At 39.4% G+C, this 15457-nt stretch overlaps 1 protein-coding gene across 7 annotated transcripts in view; it reads left to right on the forward strand.

Moving 5' to 3' along the window:
• The window catches only part of RARS2 (arginyl-tRNA synthetase 2, mitochondrial), a 34622-nt gene that overhangs the window by 4504 nt on the left and 14661 nt on the right, over positions 1-15457 (forward strand). For 6 of the 7 annotated variants that reach the window (XR_011725349.1, XR_011725348.1, XR_011725350.1 and 3 more), the window contains 7 exons: positions 1156-1253; positions 2579-2634; positions 4177-4260; positions 5367-5443; positions 9363-9518; positions 11956-12062; positions 12686-12781. Coding sequence is in view for 4 of the 7 variants with exons in the window: in XM_071741399.1 (XP_071597500.1) it covers positions 1156-1253; positions 2579-2634; positions 4177-4260; positions 5367-5443; positions 9363-9518; positions 11956-12062; positions 12686-12781 (674 nt within the window). In the remaining 3 variants the exon portion in view is untranslated. The remainder of the gene's footprint in view (positions 1-1155; positions 1254-2578; positions 2635-4176; positions 4261-5366; positions 5444-9362; positions 9519-11955; positions 12063-12685; positions 12782-15457) is intronic. The other variant, XM_071741398.1, reaches the window with a different exon arrangement.

The following is a 15457-nucleotide window of genomic DNA, read 5'->3' on the forward strand; positions in this document are numbered from 1 at the left end:
GAATTAACTTTTTTTTTTTTAAGGGCACTTTTTTTTTTTAATTTATTCAATATCTGCTTCAGAATAATTTAAGGTGATTTTTGGAAAGGAAAAAAAAGAAAAGTTTCCACAGAGGGAGGTGAGATTTCTACTTTAGTTCAAATTGTTAAAGGCCTCAAAGTTTGTCCAATATGTTTAGCTTCACTTAGTGTTTATTTCATAAATTTAAAAGCACTTCAAAATTGAAATGTAACAACTGGAATTGTTTTCATAATATTGTAGTGTGTTGGCATCTGGTTGACAAACTCAAGTATGTAGGGCACATACAAGGCTCTTCCTTGCTGTATGAATGATAATACAGTCAGCATAGGATTTCTCTTCCCCCAAACTGTGTTCAAGCCATTGAAGAAATATTTTAAGTCACAGGAAGTGTACTCTGTGTTCACACCTTGACAAAAACCTTGGATATAGGTCATGACTCCTGGGGATTTCAGAGAATGGCCAATCACCTCAAAGCATGCCTGGATAAGGTGTATTTGTGGGAAGAGGAAGGCCAGAGATAGGCTATGTGGCTTATTTTTTTTATTATTAAAAATACTTTTTAAAAAGCCTGGTGAGAACATTTGGCTTTGCTCTGAGGCAAACGCTCTCATCAGATTTACTGCTCATAAGCTCTCCTACTTTTTCACCCAAAACTATGGTCTAGTTCTACAAGGTACTCTCTTTATTTTAAAATGTGCTGCCTGAATTAAGAGAGATGAAGGTCCTTGTTAGAATCCTATTTACATGAGAACTCTTATTTTACATGAGCACACCATTCCACCCACATTCTTGAACTTAGTTTCCTTTCCTGCCCACCAGTTACCCTCAGATTACTCTCCTGCCCCTTCATGTTATGTAACACATGACAAAATCTAGGTTTCCTACTTCCTCTTAAGTTTCCACCAAAATTAGCCTTGATTTTTCATAAGTCTATTTTTAATTGATTAGATGCAGCTTTCAAAAGTCAATGGCATTTGAGATCTTGTTTGCTTGGCAGACCAGCCACCTAATTGCTAAAGTGAATAAAGGCTGTGAGATCAGACTTCTGTGTGATCAGCAAAAAGTTTTCCTGATCATGCTCTCTGTTGCTGAAACATATTTTCCCCTTCATTTTTTTTCTTCCCTGTTGTTTAGACTGTGTTGCAGCAGGTGTTGAAAGATGGCTCAGAGTATGGAGTAAAAAGTGAACTTTTCTCTACAGTGCCTAGGCAAAAAGCAGTGATTGAGTTCAGGTAAGCATGTGTGGTGAATATTTTTAGAAAACTGCCTTGTCTGCTGATGGCTATTTTGCTGATTGATATTCATTGCTGTAATGTAATGTATGTTACCTATGAAATTAAGCCATATTTACAGTATTATATTAATCTGTATTTGGTACTTCGTTATGTTTGCCAGGTAGCATGTAATTTATGTTTAGGGAATAGAATCTTTTTCCAGAATATATTTTTGTTCTTTAAAGAGTTCACATATCACACTGCCCTCCAGTAAGAATAGTCTCATTTAGTACATAGTACCATTAGTTTTAAAGTAGGTTTTTTTAATTTTGCTACAGTATTATATTAATCTGTATTTGGTACTTTGTTATGTTTGCCAGGTAGCATGTAATTTATGTTTAAGGAATAGAATCTTTTTCCAGAATATATTTTTGTTATTTAAAGAGTTCACATATCACACTGCCCTCCACTAAGAATAGTCTCATTTAGTACATAATAGCATTAGTTTTAAAGTAGGTTTTTTTAATTTTGCTACCAAGAAACATCACCTAAATTTCCAGCCACTAACCCATTTCTTTTTTCACCTTACTACCTTCCTTCCTAACTTACTAAAGCAGACATGGTTTTGTCTTGCTAAAGTTCTCAATTGCTGGCCCCAAAATTTCTGTCCAGTGCAGTGTTGTTTGCAGTAGTACGTATGGAATGAAAAGTGGCTGACCTGGATCTCTTTATATTTAAACAGTTTTGTTCACTTAACACTCCCTCTGCAGGCTTCCATAGTCATGGACAGTCTTTAATTTGGAGGGTGAATTTGCATAGTTGAACTTCCATTACATTATCAGGGGTAAACAATTGTAGGTTGTTGTTTTTTTAGGGAGGGGGGCTCTAGTGGTAGAAGGTGTGATTTTTGTTTACTGAGTCTTGTACACGAGATCCCCTGTTCTGGTATGAGATTTCTCTCTAATAAAGGCATGAGGAAAACAATCCATATGTATAAAATATTAGAAGTGGGAAGGTAGTACAAGCCTTTTGTCACTAGTGTTGTTGTGGATTGGAAGGTTCTTTGGTGTGGGGTTGCTTGGGTTTGTCTGGGTTTTTTTTTCCTCTGTTACACTGGCTGTTAACTAATCCTGATTGGAAAGAGGATGGCTGGATCTGTAACACTGGCTGGATAGAGGAATTTTCTGTCTAGAACAGAAGCTACTCAGAGATTTTTAAGGGGAAATTGAAAATTGTGGGTTTATTTCTGTTGCTCCACTATCTGTATGAGTTGAGTTAATTTGTCTTGGTGATCTGGAAGTCTTCTGTGCTGAACAAAGATTATTTTGGGAAATTTCTTGCAGCTCTCCTAATATTGCCAAAAAGTTTCACATAGGACACTTGCGTTCCACCATAATAGGTACGTATGCATTTTACTGCCTCCTCAGAGGGTTTCTTTGTTTCCCTGTTTCACTTGACAGAGAATGCTGCAAACCTTTCACTCCTGCTGGAGTGTCTGTGTCAAGCTCGACTTGCTAATTAAAAACCTTTTGCTCATTATGCAGTGAAGAAAGGAGTGTGATGTGTTGCTGGCAGATTTATTAAGTCACACATAATGTAGTTTTATGACTGTGAACGTTAAATGAAGTAGTTTAAAACTGTTCAACAGAGACACTCAGGGCAGTTTTCACTGAGGTGTTATGAGTCCTTTGAAATTTAAATTTCCAATTTGCACTGGGCTGCAGAGCAGTCAGTTAAGTCTTGGTGGCTGTCTTGGAAAAAGCTTGCTTTTATATGTTAATTACTTCATGCCAGGATTTCTAACAGATGTTGTCATTTGTAATGGAATAATAAATAAGGTTATTGTGCAGTACTCTAATGGCATATAGAAAATATTATTTCTCCTTCTTTTCCCTCTCTCACACAAAAAAGCAGGTTATTAGAAGTTCCTACAGCAACTCTGCAGCTAATAATGTTTTACTTTTAATTATATCCAATGTATCATGCATAATTTTTAATTACATAAAGTTAATTCTGCCTCTTAATGGACTAATAGTTGAGTTAAATTACATATTTTTGGTTCCTCACATTCTCTTTCTGTACCCATCGCTATTAAAAAAAAAGAAATTAAAAAAATTATTTGGTAGATCAATGTTTGTCCAATAGTAAGAGAATTAATTGACTACAGAGAATGGAATTGAAAGTAATTGCAAACTATAATATGAATTTATAATAAAAGAAGAGAAAGCTTGCTGCATCCTTTTATACCAGTATTGCAATTAAAAGGTTCCCTTGAAGCACAGGAAAATAGAGAAAGGGATCCAGGTATTTCACATCTTTGGAATACTGTGGTTGTAGCTCAGCTCGGGAGAAAGATTAAGGGGTTTTGTTATAATAACAGTCAGAACCAGGATGTGGTTAAGTGATAGGGTAAATTTGGAGGGTATCAGACACAGCATATTAAGTGCAGAGTATATTAAGTACTGCTCCAGCCACTATACAGAGATTCAGGACTTGACCTTCTCTGGTCAATGTCACAGTTCACAGCAGTTTGTGAATTTTGAGTCCTTGCTCAGCCTCCTGCTGTAAGACTGCCCGAGTGTCACAGAAATTATGTGGACTGCCACATTTCTCACAGATTTTTGAGACTACAAGAAGACTTTAAAAAGTGTTTTTCATGTCGATGCACTTTGCAGTATGTGCATGCATATACACACCTGTATGTTTTTATCACTGTCTTGTGCTACACTTTGTTGCACATTTGCAGTACCCAGGCAATTTTTTTGCCCTGTTTAGAACACTACTGCTTTTAGTTTTGAAGTATTTTAGCAAATTCTGTGGAGTAGTTAATCTGATTGTCTTTTCTTTTCATTTTGAATGCAGATCATACACAGAATGAAAACTGTTTTGTTGTGAGGCTGCCAACAACTGAATAGTAATACCAATTTTGTTTCCTTATCAGGGAATTTTATAGCAAATCTCAAAGTTGCACTGGGGCATGAAGTAACAAGAATAAATTACCTTGGTGATTGGGGCATGCAGTTTGGTATGTTTTGGTATTTTTTTCTCTTGTACACTTTTCTACCCTATAATACAGTCTAGCATTCCAGCTTCAGTTTTTGCAGGCACAGTGGATTCTCTCTGGGCTCAAAAAAAAGAGTAATATCTAAGAGAGATCATTAGGAAATCAAGTTCTCATTACACATAGAACAAGTTATCCTTAAAGGAACTCCCTTTCAATAGGACTAGACACATTTTCTTTCCTAAGCCCTAATTTATTTTTCTTCCTCAGTCTGCCACAGCTTCTGTTGCACTCAGTGTTTCCAAGAGGAATTTTCTTGATACAGTGCTATTTGTTAAGTTGTAGAGGGCTTTTCAAAGGGATAACTACATACCTCTTCCTTACAAGGCTTTCTTCACATCAGTCGTGGTCCTTGTAATCTCAGAGGAATGAGATGGCCTTAAAAGCAGCCTCTGAAAATCTGAGAGGCTGCAGGGTGAACATTACTAGATTACTATGGGAGTTAATGGGCTCTTTTGATTTATAAAAAAATAATTGGCCATTTGGATTTCTTGCCCTTTCAGATGGCTTTTGGAAAATGCTGATGCTGAACTAGAGATGTGAAAATAAGCTGCATGTTCTCAACATGCAGCAAAAGGTGGTGATATTTTGTCCCAGTTTCTATTGTCTTTGAAATGCTAGTGCTATGAAGGGAGGAAGGAAAACAAGAAGTTTTGAGTCTGTTCTGTTGCTGGACAGTTTCCACTGTGTGATTTCTCATTTACAGATGGTTAATGTCTAAGGATCATTTTCTCTCCCAAGTTCAGAAACACAGATTCCATTTTTGAGGGGTTGAAAAACCAACATAGTATTTCTTACTAGTTTCTAGCTATTATAGTTTTGGGATTAATTTTTTTTTTCATGCAGTGGGTATAATAAGTTATACTCTTGTTTTTGTAGCATACACCGTTATATATGTGTATATATATATATTGCTTATAAATTTAATTCATAATGCATATATTGCTTAAAAATGTAAGGCATTTGTTTTATTACATACAATGTCAAGATTAGACTTGCTTATGAAAACAGCCTAACAAAACAGTGTATTCTGGGCTATTATCTAACTCTGTTTTTAATTCTTATTCAAGGCTTATTGGGTGTTGGTTTTCAACTCTTTGGCAACAGAGAAAAGCTAAAATCCAGTCCTTTACAACACCTTTTTGAGGTAAGTTTAGAGAAGGCCAACTAGGGACTTCAGAGGGCAGTCTCTTTAACTTGGCTGTCAGTTTTTTACAGAATGGTACCTCTGCAGCATCATGGTGAGACTCATGTTGGACTTAAATTACCTTGCTTGAAGGACAAGTGCTAGCCTGAACCATGGCAGCAGAGGAAGGCTTTATAAGGCTGAAAACTCTGTCCCATAAGGGAGATAATCATGTGGATACTTAGGTTGCATTGGTTGCTGCTACCAGCACACCTGGCCTGACTGATATAAACTGTCCCAGCTGGACACAGGTGACCACTGAACTCAGTGTGGTAACTGTGGTGGAAGTGATGCCTCACATCTAACACTGCATTGTGTTAGTTACCACAGTTGTGAAAAGAAGGGGCCTGTATGGTGTACAGATTCTCTTGATGTTAGTGTTTTTAAAATAAGCAATATTTAATTTCTGTTGCTCAATACACAATTCACTGTGGTTGGGGAAAAGGATCTTTAAAGTTTTTAGTATCTAATATGGAGCTTTGGCATCTGTAGGTAAGGAGGGGGAACTATCACTTTTCAGAATACTGTTCTGGCTCTCTAGAACTCTTCTTTCTTCCATGAGTTTGAAAGAGCCAGGAGCATTGTAAGGTGCAGTTTTGCTGACTTGTGTGCAGAAAAATGCCTTTCAGCAGGCTGTTTCACTACAGGAGGTTGCCCATCATGCCCACCAGCATGATGCAAATGCTATAAATGGCATTTCTGTGTGTCAGGGACAAAACTGATTCAATGGGCTACCCAGGCCAGCAATAAAGATTGAGGTAGTTTAACAGGCCTTGTTTTTCCAGCACTAATATGATCTTGGTTGTTGGTTTGCTCTGTTCAAATATGCCTAGTATCATCTGAGTTAGTACTTGTTTCTTCCTCTTTACCAGTTCTTATGGTGCTTCTTGTTTTATACAGTTCAATGAGCAAAAAAGCTTTTCACCAGTTTTTGATATTTTAATTGATTTTTGCTTGATAACCATGCTGGCTGTAACACAAAAACACTGTGTGAGAGAACGTGACTTCACAGAATCACAAAATTGTCACAGTTGGAAAAGACCTCTTAAGATCACTGAGTTCAACCATCAACCCAGAAAAAAACACCATGCCCAGAAGAGCATGTCCTGAAGTGCCACGTCTACACATTTTTTCAGTAACTCCAGGGGTGGTGACTCCACCACCTCCCTGGGCAGCCCATTCCTGTGCCTGACTACTCTTTCAGTCAATAAATTCTTCCTAATGTCAAGTCTAAGCCTCCCCTGGTGCAGCCTCAGGCCATCTCCTGTAGTCCTATTGTTATGTACTTGAGAGAAGAGGCCAACACCCACCTCACTAGAACCTCCTTTCAGGTAGGTGTAGAGAGCAATAAGGTCTCTCCTGATCCTCCTCTTTTCCCAACTAAATCCCAATCCCCTTCTCATAGGACCTTTCACCACCACCTTGGTTGCCCTTCTGTGTACCTGCACACATCCAACAACCATAAGGACAAGTTTCTGAAAGGCTAATGTTAATGTTAAAGCCCTCATCCTTTAAAAGGAAGACCTCATATGTTGATGGGGCTTTGTCAGGGTTCTTGTCTGGCATTTCCAAGTGTTCTCTTACTACAAAGCTGAGCTGTGCTTCACCCTCTGAGCTGGAGATGGAAATTATTGCTAATGCTGGTGTTCAGACAGGATGTCACAGGACAACTGTTTTCACAGAAATCTGTTTACTGGCAAAGGAACAAACAGTTTGAATACTTGGATACTCTACAGCTGAATACATATTAGGCAGATTGTTTATCTGGCACAGTAGCTCCTTCAGGCATTGCCAGCTTCTTTGATATAGATAATTTGTGTTTGCTTGTTCCTTCATCCCTGCAGCCTGCTCAATAAAACTGATAGATTCTTGACATGAGGTGTTTTAGAGCTGCAGGACTGATTTAAAGAGACAACATGGAGTTGTCCTATTTTTCTTGTTCTGTGTTGCTGCATATTTTTAATTTTTTATTTATAATTTCCTTCTCTTCTTAGGAAGAGAGTCTCTTAGGATTTAAATTTCAAATACTTGAATTTTTGCACTAGATGTTTGAAATAGCATCTATTGCAGTAGCATGGAAGCTCTGTGACCTTAAAGTTACCTTCAAGTGCAGACAACAGCATTCAGTCAAACTGCAAAAGGTTCTGAAATACTAATTGTTTGAGTGATTTCTCAAATATTACCAGTTTTTAACTGTTTCTTTGGCTGTATTCTTGGACTATATAAAAAAACTGAGATGTGTTTCAAAGTGCTGTTTTTTTCTGCTGTTGTGTGCAGAATCTTTCCTATAGTTAATTTATAAAGATTTATGTACAAATAAATATACTTTTCCAAGCCTTTTTGCACTTTCCATTTTGGTCAGAAATCAGATGCAAATATGCCTTTTGCATTATTTTTGCTTTATAACAACAAAGATTGGTGGGAATTGTGTGTTAGAACGTGTGAAGCAACTGATGGGGGTGGGGGAACTTTAAATTTCCTTTTTGTGGCAGAGCAAAAATTAATCTTTGAGGCTTATCAGCAGTGCTGCCTGTTAAAATCTTTAAAAATCCTGGGACATAAAAGGGAGGTGAAAAGTTCAAGAACTTGCTGTGGAAGCTTTTTTTTCTTTAATAGGTAGAACCCATTTGAGCATGGTATTTTTGGCAAAACTTATTGTCTGAACATTGCAGGAGTGAAGTTTTTATAATTATTTATTTTTATCAGGGTTGCTGTGATTTGGGGATCAAAACTCTCCTCCAAAGACTGCAACAGCAGTGAACTACTTGCATCTAAATACATATTGTAGCCACTAGTGAATTTAATTATTTTTACATAGTACTTTTGCTTTTGAAAAGTTTTTCCATGGGCTTTCAAAATGCTATATGTGGAATGGAAGGAATTACTGTCAAGGCAGATATTTGGTCTCTAGATATAAAGGAATATGTTATCATAGAACAGAATCATAGAATATCTTGAGTTGGAAGGGAGTCTTAACACCCTAGCCCTGGGCTAGGCACCCTAAAACTCAACCAGATGAGTTGAACTCTGACAGGTTTGTTTCCAGTGTCCTGGGGAGCCTGTTCCAGTGACTGACCACCCTCTCAGTGAAGAACCTTTTCCTCATATCCAGTCTGAATTTCCCCTGACAAAGCTTCATCCTATTTCCTTGTGTTCCTGTTGCTGGTCACCAGAGAGATCAGCACCTTCCCCTCTGCTCTGCTCTGCTCTGCTCTGCTCTGCTCCTTGGTGAAGGTGTAGGATGCCATGAGGTCACCCCTCAGCTTTTTCCAAGCTGGAGAGACAAATTCATTGTACATAGCTAAGGCTGGCTAATACAAAAGTTTGTAAAACTTTCAGTAAATTGAGATTCAGCATGTGTGCATTTATTCATATTAATGTGTTTGACTTCAGCCTCCAGGAGACAGCATGTATTAGGATGGGTATGCAGCATTACAAGTAAGTGAGCTTTGGATCAGAACTGGTTTGGGTTGGTTTTTTTAGCTTGTAAAATGTTAAATCTCACCAACTTTGTGGTCCTCTGAAGAATAGGTTCTGGTTTAAAAGTCTGATGGTTTCCCTTTGATGCATAAATTAATTCTTCCATACTTTGCTGCTGAATTGTTTCAAGGTTATGAAGAGGATGATAGCTACAGTAGTAAGGAATTATGGCCTTAGTCTTGTTCCAAGATAAGTTGCACATTTTCCTGTTGGAGTCTGGACTACTCATTCATCCTCTAAATAGGAAATGAGTTAGTTTAACCCAGCTTTAAAATTTTGATATTACAAAAGTCATCTTTAAATGGTTTGTATTGTTCTTGCAGAACTTGGCTCTGCTTTTTTTTTTTGTAGGAGGAAGGGGTTATAATTCTTCAGTGTTTTCAGTGTCATTATATTTTAGGTGTATGTGGAGATTAACAAAGCAGCAGAAGATGAAGACACAAAAAAGCTGGCTAAGGATTTCTTTAGAAGAATGGAGGAACATGATGAGCAGACATTGTCACTTTGGAAACAATTTAGAGACTTCAGTATTGAGGAATACATCCGGATTTATGAGGTACAAATCCCCCACTGCTTTTTCTGTGTTGTTGGTGAAATGGTCTCTTTATCTGTTGCTCCATCAATTTAATTGACAGTGTACAGAACCTTTTCATCCAAGACACTGCCAAACAGTGGACTGTCTTAGGAAAAGAGTTTGCTGAAATGTTGTCATTTCACTGCCTTTCCAGTAAACCAAACAATATTGTGGGGAAGATGTTTCTAAATATGCCAGGGTATGCCCCATTCTCTTTTGAAAAAGGACAGTAGTTGATTTAACACCCAAGCAAACTGTCACTGTTGTTGCTAACAACCTAGGTACATTTTTTTTAATGGTGTCCATATAATTGATTTTTTTCTGCCTTCTCAGAAGCCACAAAGCCCTGAGTATGCTGCTAGGCAGCAAACCAAATCAGTCTCAGATAAACATTGCACAGTTTTGCTTTATCTCTGAAATCAGCAACAACCCACTAAATTTAACAGTTTCTAGGTAATAAATTGTATTAGGAGATAACTCTGTTTTCACATTTCTTGTCTAATGTAATGCAGAGCTGCATATGTTGCATATTAAATTGAGTGTAAGTCATTACAGCAGGAAGAGCTTGCAATAGTAATCAGTGCTTAAGTTACCTGCAGGTTGAGTTGAGCTAACATACAGCCACCTGTTGCATACTCTAATCCCAAAAATGGAGGTGGTACACAGTTTCATGAGAGAAGTTTGTGCTACTGACCACAAAATTAATCTTATGAACTTGGGAAACAGGAGCAAGATACATCGTCTGTCCTGAATCCAGTCTCTTGGTATTAATACTAAGTAATCTTACTCAGAAGTCTATCTGAAAACCAACTAGTGTTTTTCTTTCCCACATTCCTTTAGTGAAATTCTAGAATGCATGCCCAGTTTTTATGGGCCTTGATACCCAGGACTTGGGACTCTTTCCTTGATAAGATACAGTGTGGAAGAATGAGATATACTTTCAGTAGTTGCTAAAGATGTGTAGTGGATAGATAAGGAAGCAGACTTGGGATACCATCCCTTGGAGTGGGACTTATAGAGGAAGTTAGACCAGAACAGGCTGGTTTTGTGTAGAAGAGGTTGATAAGGATAAGACAGAGGATGGACAGAGCATGCATAAAGAGTGAGTTCAGGAGTCAGACACCGAGGATGACCACAGTCATGCTTAAGTGCTCATGTGCTAAGGACATTTGCAAATGCTAATAAGTTCCTGTAAAACCAATGAATATGCATATCTAACCTGTATATAACCTCTGTGCTCAGACAGCCAGGCATGCACATTAGGTTGGAATTATCCCCTCTGCATCCATAGCACCATAATCAAGAATACCAACCAAACAGTGACCAAGTGCTGTTGAGGTGATTTTCTTTGTTTCAGCTTAGACATTTTTTTTTCTAGCTTGCAGCTCCAAAGAATTTGTGACTAGGTTTATATTGCTTCCTTCTAGTCTTCTTTACTCAAAATGGCACTTTTCTGTCTTCACTTCCTCTTGATGTATGTGTTGAAATTGGTCACATCTTCTTTCATCCCTGACTGAAAAGTTAAAAGAGAAGGAGCCTGCCCTTTCCTTGGTAATCCAGATAGCCTGGCTGTGCTTTAATTTATTCACTGAAAATATGAATTTATTCAATTCATAAATTTAACTGAAATTTATTCAGTTAATAACTGAATTCATTCTAAGTACTCTAAGTTGAGCTCTCCTAAGTGAGACACAGCCTTGATAATTCTAGTAGAAAGCTGTCCTGTTAGGGTGAGTGAGTGTTGGGCTGTGTGTGCAGCTGCATCACGATGGTCACTCATCACTGATCACATGATGACTGGTACAGCTGGATCTTTATCTCCCAATTCCTTTTAAAACTAATAAGTATTGAGCTGATAGACTGAGAGCTTTATTGCTCTCAGACAGAACCTTTGTCTTTAGTGCTATTACATTTTACCCAGTTTAGACAGTTAAGGTCATCCTGTCTCTCCTAGAAGTACCTTCAGCCTTCCCAGTAATGGTGATTTCTGTGTACTCAGCAGTGTTTGTGAGCAGCTCTTGCATTTTAAAATTTCTTTTAGCATCCTTTTTAAATAAAATTGGTTTCAAGTTCCAGTAACTTCTCTACAGTCCACTGATTTCACCTTCAGCACTGCAAGTTAGAGACCTACCTCAGATTTTTGGTACTAAATGCTCTCCCCAGTTTACTGTTAGTTTCTCATAAGCATTATATCCAGCACCGTATTAAAGTTGGGGAGGTTGATTTAATGCAGAAATCAATTAAATCAAGTCCAAGCATCCTTTCCTGTTAACAATGCAGTGATATTTTCTGGAATAAATGTAATCTTTGCACCCTTATCTGACACGTGACACAGGCCTGTCATCTGAATTAGTCTGAGTAAATTATTATTCTCAATCTAACAATGTTTCCTTTCTCTGGTGTTCTTGGAACTTTTCAGCGTCTAGGAGTGCACTTTGATGAATATTCTGGAGAATCATTTTACCAAGAGAAGTCCCAGGAAGTTCTAAAGATGTTGGAGGATAAAGGACTCCTTCAGAAAACTACGTATGAACTCCTTATTCACTGTATTGCTGTAGCTTACTTGAAAATTCAGTTGCATTTCAAATGAAATATGGTGAGTGAGGTGTGTACATCATCTCGAGGGAAGAGTTTTCTTTAGATCACTTTGGTAGCCACCTGAGTAGAAGGCCAACAGGATTTGTGTAATCACAGCTAAAAATTAAGTTCACCTTTACTTGTGTAAGCTAGCACAGAAGCCTGGCCATGGCAGAGCAGGTACAATGACAGTGTTAATTCCTGATAACCTTTTATGCTGTTAATTAGTTGGGTACCAGCATGTGCCATGTAAGGAGCAGAGTTAGATTAGATTGTTGCCTTGAAAAACTGCCTGACTGAACTGGGACAGAAGCTGTAGCCTTGGAATGTGCCAGAATGTGGGCAGGTGGCTCTCCTGCATCAGCAGTGCTGACAGCAAACATAGAGGAGTGGTCTTCAGAGGGACTTAAAGGAGGCAGTCAAAGAATAGAGTGGGATTGTCTAGAGTGAGGGGGGTTATGTGGCAAGAAGCCTTCATTTTGGTTCTGACCTCTGTCTCACATGAACTTTACTTACATGATTTACTTTAGATCTGATTTGCAATTATTTCAGTGCTTTCTTTCAACTTACAGAAAAGGGACAGGGATTGTGGATCTTTCAGAAAAGAAAGACCTCTCATCGTTTTCTACTGTCATGCGTAGTGATGGGACATCACTTTATATAACAAGGCAAGTCAGCCCATCTGTGTTCCCTGCTATTTATCTTGCCAGTAAACTTTATTGTAGATGATTACACTTGTAACTGATAGTACAGATTTTGCAGCTTTTTATTTCTGGGATGGAACACCTTGATAAATGAGCAATTGTAACTGGAACTAGCAATGTAACTATGATGGGGTGAAAATGGCTCAGGAAAAATATCTTTGAAATACTTTTCTTTCCCCTTAAGCAGTCTCTTTCCATAAATCACAATACTTTATCCAGCTACTGACATTGAAAACAAAGCTGGGATTTCTTCATTTGATAAAGACTTGGCCAAATAATGAGTTTTATAAATACCTTTGCTTAAAATGTTCATTGGCTGCATGATGTGGAAAAAAATGGTTTGTTCAGCCATGTCTTAATTAACTCAGTGGACCACCAGCACTGTACTATCAATTTTATCACTCTTTTCCTATCTTCTTATCAGTATCCTAGAATTCCTCTTGGGTATTTTAATATGTAATCTGTAACTGTTTCTTTGTGCCAGCAATGTAAATAAATCAGATGTCTGGCCCTCAGGGTAAACTGTGTACAGCTTTTCAGGACAAGGTTATTAGAGAGATGCAGTCTGTCAATCCTGCACAGTAGGGAACTGCCAAATCCTGTAGCCAGAGAGAGGGAAGGCTGCCACAGCTCTGTGCCCACAGGTCCAACCAGTAGTAAAGCTGAGCTGCTGTTCCCAGTAGGCACACAGACACATGCACATGTACACACACAGCCAGTCAAACAGGGCAATGCAGACAAAAATGCTCAGAGAGGAGGAGTGGCCTCATTTTATTCCTCTCTGGCTGGTGAGGAGGAAGGTGGAGGTCTAATAGAGTGAAGAAACATACATGTATGTATGTATGTATGTATATGTATGGCTATGACATATTATCCACTTAAGTAATATGTACTGTATGCACAGAGTATGCAGGCACAATGTGGATCCCTCCAGTAGCTGAACTTAAGCACTCAGTCTGCCCATTTGCTGGCCCCTGGGTCCCCAGGTCTCCCCAGTTGCTGGCACATGGGCCTGTAAGCCCCCAGGGCCCATAGCCCTGCTCCAGTTCCTGGTACAATCATAGCAGATCCCTCTGGTAACTGGGTGTGTGGCCCATCTAGCAGATGGCCCTGAATCCTCCCTCTCCCCTCTTGCCTTCTCCATACAGAGAGATGTGCACAGACATGCAGGTCTCTCAGGCAGCCCCCATGGTTCCCCCAGCCCACCTGATACCCACAGTACAGACTCCTCTGTGTGCTCACAAACAGACCTGGGTCCCAGGGCACTTCAGCTTCTTTCTGCCTACTTCAGTTTGATATTTGCTCTTAGCCATACGTGCCCTTGCTCCAGTTGCTGGCAGCACAGACACTTTTGCCTCTGTCACCCATGGTCAGACTCCAGTTGCTATCCCCTCCTTTCACTCACCTCCAGCCCCATCAGCAACACAGATGCATGGCCTGTAGGAGCTGTAGTCCTCAAATCCAATTATTGATGCTTGTACCTCCAAACACATGTGCACATAGAAGAGAGATGCCCTCAGCCAGAAAAAGTTTGAATTTAAATTTAATGAGAAGACAGGGCAGACTGTGCTGATTAGGTGCAGGGCACAACCAGACAAACAGACCAACCAACAACTTGTTTACAAGCCACCTGTCCCTTTTATCATCTCCCTCTCTTTTCTCATCTTTGGTTCCCTCCCTAAGCATCCCATAATAAGTCTCATGCAATTGCAAAATGCTTTTCCTCTGCATCCCATGTGTTCCGTGTCACCTCCCTCAGTCAGAAAGTGGCCTGGGAGATGCTCCTGGTGACCTCTGAGGTGGGTTCAGCCTGGGACACAGGGTTGAAGGGCTGTCTCCTGTGACAGCCCTTCAAGGGGCTTCAGCAAATTGTTTCTCTATTATTCTGTGTGTGTGAAGATGAGGGTTTTGTCATGTAAGCTAACACTGAGCACTCAAGTTAGTTTTCCAGAAGGTGGCTTCTCTCAAGTGTCCCAGTTGATTGTCCCAGCAGGCAGACAGAGGCCAGACTTACTCCAATCACAAGAACTGTTTCCTCAGTAATTTTCATAGTTGGTCATTTAAAAAAACATTTCAAATGTCCTGAACAAAGTACACATGTCCTCTTTTTTAGTGTCAGGTGTACATGGATCCTTCTAGTCAGGCAGTCTTCCATAAAATTATTTTCCCAAGAGGCAAATAATGAGGCATGTTTGAGTGAAAATCCAAGTAGTTTCCCATTCCATTTCCAATGGCATCCTGGTCTGTATCAGGAACAGCGTGGCCAGCAGGTCCAAGGAAGTGATTCTGCCCCTGTGCTCAGTGCTGCTGAGGCCACACCTCAAGTACTGTGTCCAGTTCTGGGCCCCTCAGTTCAGGAAGGATATTGAGGTGCTGGAGCAGGTCCAAAGGAGGGCAAGGAGGCTGTGAAGGGATCCAGCACAGATCCTATGAAGAGAGGCTGAGGGAGCTGGGGGTGTTCAGCCTGGAGAAGAGGAGGCTCAGGGGAGACCTCATCACTCTCTACAACTCCCTGAAAGGAGGGGGTAGCCAGGTGGGGGTTTGTCTCTTTTCCCAGGCAACTCTCAGCAAGACAAGAGGGCACGGTCTCAAGTTGTGCCAGAGGAGGTTTAGGTTGGACATTAGAAAGAATTTCTTTAT

The sequence above is a fragment of the Heliangelus exortis genome, chromosome 3 (assembly GCF_036169615.1).
Source record: "Heliangelus exortis chromosome 3, bHelExo1.hap1, whole genome shotgun sequence".
NCBI classification, from domain to species: domain Eukaryota; kingdom Metazoa; phylum Chordata; class Aves; order Apodiformes; family Trochilidae; genus Heliangelus; species Heliangelus exortis.